The 9,426-nt window shown below is 40.8% G+C and overlaps 1 protein-coding gene across 1 annotated transcript; it reads right to left on the bottom strand.

Moving 5' to 3' along the window:
- Positions 1-917: 917 nt before the first annotated feature.
- On the bottom strand, positions 918-5,248 carry LOC140179291 (uncharacterized). Its single transcript, XM_072218006.1, has 3 exons — positions 4,634-5,248; positions 2,159-3,220; positions 918-2,075 (listed from the first exon to the last, which is right to left on the bottom strand). The coding sequence occupies exons 1-3, from the start codon at positions 5,246-5,248 to the stop codon at positions 918-920; spliced, it is 2,835 nt and encodes a 944-aa protein (XP_072074107.1).
- Positions 5,249-9,426: the final 4,178 nt, after the last annotated feature.

Consider the following 9,426-nt stretch of genomic DNA (forward strand, 5'->3'; position numbering starts at 1 on the left):
TTCGAGTTTGTATGCTCCTTTTCCGATTACCGCCTTGATTCTGTATGGTCCTTCCCAGTTGGGGGTGAGTTTCCCTTCTCTTGGGGTCGGGGGACCGATGTCGTTTTGTCGTAGGACGAGATCGTCAGTTGCGAATTCTCGTCGGATGACGCCATGGTTGTATCTTAAGCTGATTCTCTGTTTTAGGGCTAGCTCTTTGATATGAGCTATGGTTCTTTCCTCGTCAATGAGGTCTCGTTCTGCTTCCTCGTCGTTACCGCCGACCATTTTTCTGGGGCTTGGGTCTCCGATTTCTACCGGGATGACCGCTTCCACACCGTATGTTAATCGGAAGGGTGTTTCTCCTGTGGTCGTTTGCGATGTGGTTCGGTATGACCATAGGACCGATCCGAGTTCGTCGGCCCATAGTCCTTTGGCTTCGTCGAGCCGCTTCTTGAGTCCTTTGACGATTATTTTGTTTGCGGATTCCACCTGTCCGTTTGTTTGGGGGTGTTCTACCAAGTTGAAACGGTGAGATACGTGTAATCCTTCTAAAAATTCTCTGAACTTTTTGTCAGCAAATTGGGTTCCGTTGTCCGAGATAACGATCTCGGGGATCCCGAATCGGGTGATGATCTGTCGCCAGAGGAATTTTCGGCATTGGGCTGCCGTTTTGGAGGCTAGGGGTTCGGCTTCGATCCATTTGGTGTAGTAGTCTATGGCGACGATGAGGTACCTAAGTTGACCGGGTGCCGTAGGGAAGGGCCCGACGAGGCGATACCCCAGGTGCCGAACGGCCGTTCTGCCGATATGATGCTGAGCTGGTGAGGGGCGGCTTGGTGGATATTGGCGTGCCTTTGGCATTTGTCGCAGTTTTTAAATATTTGTATGGAGTCTCGGATAATTGTGGGCTAGAAGTAGCCTGCCCTGATGACTTTTTAGGCTAACGTTTTGCCTCCGATGTGGTGGCCGCAGCAGCCTTTGTGGATTTCGCGGAGTATGTACTTCGTGTCCCCGGGTTCAATACATTTGAGCAGGGGTTGCGAGAATCCGCGTTTGTATAGTTGTCCTGCGACAATAGTATAGTTGGCGGCTTCCCTTTTTATTCGCTTTCCCTCTTTGGGGTCTGGCGGCAGTGTTCCCTCGAGGAGGTACTGTAGGATAGGATGGGTCCAAGACCCCTGATTTGACAATGTCAGATGAGCGTTGGTTGTCGTTGACACGGAAGGTGACTTGACGACTTCCTGGATTAGTGATTTGTTACCGTGTCCAGGTTTGGTGCTGGCTAGTTTGGAAAGTAGGTCTGCCCTTGTGTTTCGTTCCCTAGGAACGTGCTGTATGGTGACGTGCTCGAATCCTTTTTTTAATTTGTTTACCTTGGTGAGGTATTGTTGGAGTAGGGGATCTCGTGTCTGGTAGTCTCCGTTAATTTGGGAGCTGACTACTTGGGAATCGGTATTTACCTCTAGGACTTCTGCTCCGACTTCCCGGGCTAGGGCTAGGCCTGCTAAGAGGGCCTCGTATTCTGCCTGGTTGTTTGAGACCGAAAATTCATATCGTACTGACTGTTCGATCACGACTCCATTTTGGCTTTCAAGAATGACTCCGGCGCCTCCGGAAGTGATGTTCGAGGAGCCGTCAACGTGTAGCTTCCATGATTCGGGGGTGGAGTTTCCTGGTGTCATTTCGGCGATAAAGTCGGCCATGGCTTGTGCTTTGATCGCGTATCGGGGTTCGAACCTGATATCGAACTGGGATAGTTCGATGGACCATGCTAGCATTCTGCCTGCTAGGTCGGATTTTTGTAGTACCTGCTTAACCACTTGGTCGGTTCGGACCGTCACGGAATGGGCCTGGAAGTATTGTCGTAGGCGTCGGGAGGCTGTAAGGAGTGTGAAGGCTAGTTTTTCTAAGCGTGAGTAGCGAGCTTCCGCATCCTGTAAGACTCTGCTTATGAAGTATACGGGTTTTTGTTCTTTTTTCTCGTTTTCACGGATGAGCGCTGCTGCGAGTGCCTCCTCCGTTATGGAGAGGTATAGGTAGAGTGTTTCCCCTGTTTGGGGTTTGGCGAGGATTGGTGGTTCCGCTAAGACTCTCTTGAAATGTTGGAATGCTTCTTCGCATTCCGTCTCCACTTGAAAGGGGCTCCTTTTTTCATTAATTTGAAGAAGGGGATCGCCTTTTGGGCCGATGCCCCGAGAAAGCGTGATAACGCCGTCAATCGGCCGGTGAGCTTTTGGATATCTTTAAGGTTTTTTGGGCTCGTCATTTCGAGGACGGCGCGACATTTCTCCGGGTTTGCTTCAACTCCGCGTTGCGTGATCATAAAGCCGAGGAACTTCCCTGCCTCCATCCCGAAGGCACATTTTGCCGGGTTGAGTCGCATTTGGTGCTTCCGTAGGGTGTTCATTATGACCTTGAGGTCGTCGGTGAGTTGCTCGCCGGATTCGGTCTTGACGAGCATGTCGTCTATGTAGACTTCTAGTTTGTTTTCGGATAGGTTTTGGAATATCTTGTTGACAAGTCTTTGATAGGTGGCTCCCGCGTTCTTCAGGCCGAAGGGCATCACTGTGTAGCAGTATGTCCCGTCTGGGGTGATGAACGCTATTTTTTCTTCGTCTGGGCAGTGCATCGGGATCTGGTTGTAGCCGGAATACGCGTCCATGAAGCTGAGGTATCGGTGGCCGGATGCGGCATCTACTAGTCCGTCGATGTTTGGTAAGGGAAAGGCATCCTTTGGGTAGGATTTGTTGAGGTCCGTGTAGTCGACGCACATTCGCCATTTCCCGTTAGACTTTTTCACTAGTACAGTGTTGGCCAACCATGTCGTGTAGGGGAGTTCTCTGATGAAGTTGGCTTCGAGTAGGGCTTTAACTTGCTTTTTGACCTCAGCGGCTCGGTCTGATGATATTTTTCGTCTCCTTTGTGCCACTGGTTTAGCTTTGGGGTCCACGGCTAGCCGGTGGGACATTAGGTCGAGGTTTATTCCCGGCATGTCGGCTGGTGTGAATGCGAACAAGTCTCTATTTTGCTTCAGGAGTTGGGAGAGTTCTTCTTTAAGATCGTATGGGAGGTTCCTATTAATGAAGGTGTATTTTTCCTTGGTTGGCCCTATTTGTAGCTTTTCCATGTCTTCTTCTGGTTCTAGCTTGGGTTGGTCGGCTAGGCTGGTGTTGTCGCATTCAGCTGCGACCTCTCGGTCCCCGTGGATGGTACCGATGGATCCGTCCTCGGTTCTAAACTTCATGAGGAGGTATTTTGTAAAGATGACTGCGGAGAAGTCGTTGATTGTTTTTCTTCCGAGAATCACGTTATAAGCTGTGGAGTCTTTTAGGACTACAAATTCGGATAGGATTGTCTTCTTCTGGCTGCTTGTTCCTATGGTGATGGGAAGGGTGATTGAGCCATCTAGTTTGAGGAAGTTGTCCCCGAGTCCCGTGACTCCGTTGCGGTGTGTTTGGAGGTTGTCGTTGTGGAGCCCGAGCTTGTCGAAGGCTCCTCGGAAGAGGATGTTCGAGTCTGCCCCGGTGTCCACCAGTATCCGTCGTACCAGTCCTGTTCCGATTCTGGCCGAGATGACGAAGGGGGCATCTTCGGCCGAGGTGCCGTGCTGGCAGTCCTTTGGTAAAAAGGTTATCGTGTTGTCGGCTGTAGTGGTTGGAGTCTGGTTTCTGACCGCCATTACTTTGAGATCTTTTTTCATTGTTAGTTTTGACTTGCTCGATATGTCTTTGCCCGTGATGACGTTTACTATGATGGTCGGGTCGTCTTCTGGGCTTCCTCTGGGGGGTTGCTTCTGGGTTCTCGGGTTACGCCTGTCTTTTTCCGGTGACCTGTCTCTTTCCGCGCGCCTTGGTTCTCTGATGATTTTGGCAAATTCTGGGAGCTTGCCGTCTCGTATGGCTTGTTCGAGGGCGTCTTTAAGGTCAAAACAATCTTGTGTTTTGTGACCGTAACCTCGGTGGTAGTCGCAGTAGAGGGTTTTGTTGCCTCCCGTCCTTTCTTTGAGTTGTCAGGCTTTCGGAATGATGCCTCGGTCTGCTATTTGGTGGTATACTTCCGTAATTGGTGCTGTCAGGGGTGTGTAATTAGAGAATTTGCCAATTCTCGGTGGTCGGTTTGTATTTGTCGGCCTGGGGTGGTCTCTTTGATTCTCTCTGGGTGGTGGATTTTGGCGAGGAGCTGAGTTGCCGTGTTGGGTGTTGCCGTGCTGTCGTTTGTTGGCGGCGACGACTTGACTGACTTCTTCGTCATTGATGTAATCTTTGGCGACATTCTGGATCTCGTGCATAGTCCATACTGGTTTGGTGGTGAGGTGTTTGCGAAAATATTCGTTCATGAGTCCGTTGGTTAAGCAGAGGCTCGCGACGGAATCCGTGAGCCCGTCGACCGTTAGGCATTCGTCGTTGAAGCGGTCGAGGTATTTCCTTGTGGATTCTTCTTGTTTTTGCATGACCCCTAGCAGGTTGATGGGGTGTTTGGCTTTGGTGATTCTAGTTGTGAACTGGGCCATGAACTTTCATGTTATGTCGTGGAAACTGGCTATGGATCCATTTGGGAGGGCGTTGAACCATTTGATTGCCGGCCCCACAAGGGTTACCGGGAAGGCTCTGCATCGGACCGCGTCGGCCGCTCCTTCCAGGTTCATCCTGGCCTCGAAGGCCGTTAGATGTTCCTGGGGGTCCTTGGTCCCGTCGTACTTCATGTCGGTAGGTTTGTCGAAACCTTTGGGGAGTTTTGCCCTTAAGATTCTTTCTGTGGAGGGTGTAGCTCCCATTATTGTGTGGTCGTTTCTTGTGCGCTTGGTATTTCGGTACCTCCGATCTTCGTCTGAGTCGTGTTGACGACTTAGATCTCGGGAAGCGCTGCGGTTGTGTTTCTTGTTGTACCGCCGTTCCGGCGATTTCTCGTGATCGTGGTCGCGCGAGGTGCTGCGACCGTCTCTCCTATCGCGTCGTTGGGTCGGCGACCTGCCGCGGCGAGATCTTGATCTGGAAGTTGCCTGGCTTCCGTGTTCGTTGTTGTGTTTTTCTCTGTTGCTCAGTTTGCCTTCAAGCTCTTGGACTCGGAGGCAGAGATCCTGGATGGTCTGTGCCGCTTTGTCCCTAGCTTTCTCAGGATGTCGTTGGTCCGTGGCGACGTGGTTGTTCGCGTGGTGGATAGTGCTTGCTATTCTTGCTTGGTTCGTGACCTCCCGGTGTTCTGGGGTTGGATGAAGCTGTCGAGAGTCATCCTGGCTTGAGGGGGTTTCCTCCAAGGCGTCCCCCATCCGGCTCGGCTAGCGCAAAGGTCCCCACAGACGGCACCAATGTACAAGATGTCTCTGGTATGGGTTGAGAGATGGGTCGGGAACCTGCGGGTCGAGGCGGATGCCGGATTGCTTGACTGGAGCAATGGGGGGAGGTACCTGCAAAGACACTCCGACGCTCAAGTCAGAATGGATCTGAGAGGTATAAGGTGTGAGGAATGAATCCATACCTGAGGGACTTGGGTCCTCATTTTATAGGTATTGGTGAGCATCTTATCTTATCTTATCTTATCTGGCTAAGATAAGGGAGATGTTTGAATTCGAAAGTCTGTTAGGAGCTCTAGAGGGCCGATTTCGGGCCTTCCGGAAGATGGAGATGGGTCGGACCCGAGAAACCGGATTCGGGTTTAGCCGTGGGTCCGGGATCCGTGGGCCGGATCCGTAACAGTAGCTTTTTGTTTATTTTTCTTGCAACAAAAGTATTAACTCACTTAATTAATAGAATATATCCATAATAAAAATTTATATATTATATGTAAAAATTTTGTGTTATATATAAATATTTATATATAATGTGTAAAAATTTTTGTACTATATCAATAAATTTGTGTTACATGACAAATTTTTGTGATATATTAATAGATTTTTGTGCTTTCTAACAAAAATTTATGTGCTTCAGAAGCATGAAAAAAAGTAATAATATATGCTCACATTTTTTTTGTTGGAGTTATATCAATTTAGTTGAATTTAATTACAAAAATACTTATACATATAGGATTACCGTTCTATATAATTAAGGTTGATATTGAAGTTCAATAACATAATAAAGTCAAATTTAATTATATAATGAGCGCAAATAAATTTTAGGGTAAAACACTATAATAAACCAAGGAGAATGAAATTTTACACAAATAAGCCAAATGGAAAACTGGTTCATGAATTCACCAATGCACATTACTATATAGTTCGAATCAGGTTCATTCGAACTCTATTCACACATAATTCGAATCATGTTGATTCGAATTATACACAAACATACACACACTAATTCGAATCATGTTGATTCGAATTACACTCACACATGCTGCACATAGTAATTCGAATTGACCAGATTCGAATTACTCATGATTTAATTCTGCCCATTTTTTATTAAAAAATTAATAATTGATTAAAAAAATTAATAATTTAAAAATTAAAAAATATATATTTTATTTCATGCATTAAAAAAAAGCTAACAAAATATTTTATTCTATATAAAATAATTTTAAAAAATGGCTTAAAAGATATTAGGAGTACTATAAAAATTTGTAATGTCCTAATAATTTAGGACATTAAAGAAATACTCTACATAGTCAATAATAATTTAGAAATTAAAAAAATATAGTTATAACCAGTATTTACCTAAATTACTAGAATATTACAAACTTTTATAGTACTCTTAACATTTTTTAAAAATTATTTTGCATAGAAAATGGTTTAAAATGACTTAAAATTCTCTTTGTTCTAGGCAAAATAATTTAAAAAAAATGGCTTAAAAAAATGTTAGGAGTACTATAAAAATTTGTAATGTCCTAGTAATTTAGGTAAATACCGGTTGTAACTATATTTTTTTTTAATTTTTAAATTATTATTGACTATGTAGAGTATTTCTTTAATGTCCTAAGTCATTAGGACATTACAAATTTTTATAGTACTCTTAACATTTTTTTAAGCCATTTTTTTTAAATTGTTTTGCCTAGAATAAAGGGCATTTTAAGCCATTTTAAGCCATTTTCTATGCAAAAAAATTTAAAAAAAATAGCTTAAAAAATGTTAGGAGTACTATAAAAGTTTGTAATATTATAATAATTTAGGTAAATACTGGTTATAACTATATTTTTTTTAATTTCTAAATTATTATTGACTATGTAGAGTATTTCTTTAATGTCCTAAGTCATTAGGACATTACAAATTTTTATAGTACTCTTAACATTTTTTTATGCCATTTTTTTTTAAATTATTTTGCCTAAAATAAAGGGCATTTAAGCCATTTTAAGCCATTTTCTATGCAAAACAATTTAAAAAAAATAGCTTAAAAAATGTTAGGAGTATTATAAAAGTTTGTAATATTCTAGTAATTTAGATAAATACTGGTTATAACTATATTTTTTTTAATTTCTAAATTATTATTGACTATATAGAGTATTTCTTTAATGTCCTAAGTCATTAGGACATTACAAATTTTTATAGTACTCCTAACATCTTTTAAGCCATTTTTTAAAATTATTTTGTATAGAATAAAATATTTTTTGTGGTATAATTTGAATAAATTTATTTAAAAAATTTATAAAAAAATATTCATGAGCTATTAAAAATGCGCAAAAGAGTATTGTATGAAATTCAAATTGATAGCTCATTAATATTTTAAAGAAGTCTCGTAATAAAATATTTTGTTAGCTTTTTTTTAATGCATGAAATAAAATATATGTTTTTAATTTTTAAATTATTAATTTTTTAATCAATTATTAATTTTTTAATAAAAAAAGGGCAGAATTAAATCATGAGTAATTCGAATCTGGTCAATTCGAATTACTATGTGCGTGTTAGTGTAATTCGAATCAACATGATTCGAATTAGTGTGTGTGCGTCTGTGTATAATTCGAATCAACATGATTTGAATTATGTGTGAATAGAGTTCGAATGAACCTGATTCGAACTATATAGTAATGTGTATTGGTGGATTCATGAACCAGTTTTCTATTTGGCTTATTTGTGTAAAATTTCATTCTTCTTGATTTATTATAGTGTTTTACCCTAAATTTTATTACGTTGTATTGGTAAAAAAAATTTTAAAATTTATTGAAAGCACCTGCTCCAACATCTATAAATATGAATTTGTCTTTGTGATCTGTTATCTGTAAATTTTGGATAATTATTTTATGAATAAACTTTTTTTTTCTGTAAAAAAAATTGCCATGATTAAGGATTAATTTATCTAAAATAAAATATTAATAGACAAATATAGATATTTACTCAATATTTATTTGGCTTAAATATTTTTACTTAAACTATTACATTAAACCTTTTCAATTTTTCACCGTTATACTCCAAAGTAATTAAAATTAAGAGTTATGTAAAATCAGAGTAAATTAAAAATACAAAACATGATTTAAATTGTGGAATTGTATAATCTAATAGAATTTATTAGAATCGATTAAATTATTCAAAAATCATAATATAAATTAGAATTAAATCAATATTTTTACTGCTTATTTTACCCGACATTTAGTATGTGTTTGGATTGTCGTTTGTCAAACTGGAGTTTGAATGAAAGTAATTTTAGTGAATTGATTTTGGGTAGAAGTAAGTTTGTGTTAACATAATTTATGTTTGGCAATTCTATACTAAAATTGATTTTGATAAAATAAATATTGTTTAGATAATATTAGTTAAAATCACTTTTAGATAAGTAATTATTAAAAAGGGTTAAGTACGATTTTGGTCCCTAAGGTAGGGGCTGAAAATTTATTTCATCCTCGACCTTTTTTTTCGCTACAAAATGGTCCTAAATATTTAACTTAGTTTTAAATCATCATTCGAACTAAAATACCCTTCTCCTTTACCTTCTCTTTCCCCTTCCCTTCTCCTTCTTCCTCAAATTCAACCAAAAACAAAGCAGAAGCAGCAGCAACAATGAAACAACAACAACAACTAGAAGTAGAAGAACAAAAACAACACCAACAGTAACAATAATAAAATCAGAAGCATAAATAGAATCAGATTAGAGAAGCATAAACAGAAGCAAAAACATAAAGAAGATATGAAACAGAAGCATAAACACAAAGAAAGACCCAATGTAATCAGAAGCATAAACAGAAATAAAATAAGATGACTATCTAGTGGTACACGATAGCAAGAGTAGCTCCAATGAAAGGCTCAACCCAAAAAATCTACTGCAATGAAGAAAAGGAGATATGAAATTCATAAAGAAATGAGTGAGAAAAAAAAGCCAAAAATAAAGAAGACATACCTGATCACTCCATGCATGGTCCTTGTTGAAGATAATGGTAGCACCAAGGTTCTTAGCTGGGTTAATCCCAGTTCCAGTGATAGGAATGATTGTCAAGTGGACCAAGAGGATAGCAAATCCGATCGGAAGCAGCGGCGACCGGCGACCGAGCAAGGAGGAGAAGCAGAAACGGCGAGCGGCGAGCGGCGCA

Source organism: Arachis hypogaea, chromosome 15, assembly GCF_003086295.3.
Source record: "Arachis hypogaea cultivar Tifrunner chromosome 15, arahy.Tifrunner.gnm2.J5K5, whole genome shotgun sequence".
Taxonomy (NCBI): domain Eukaryota; kingdom Viridiplantae; phylum Streptophyta; class Magnoliopsida; order Fabales; family Fabaceae; genus Arachis; species Arachis hypogaea.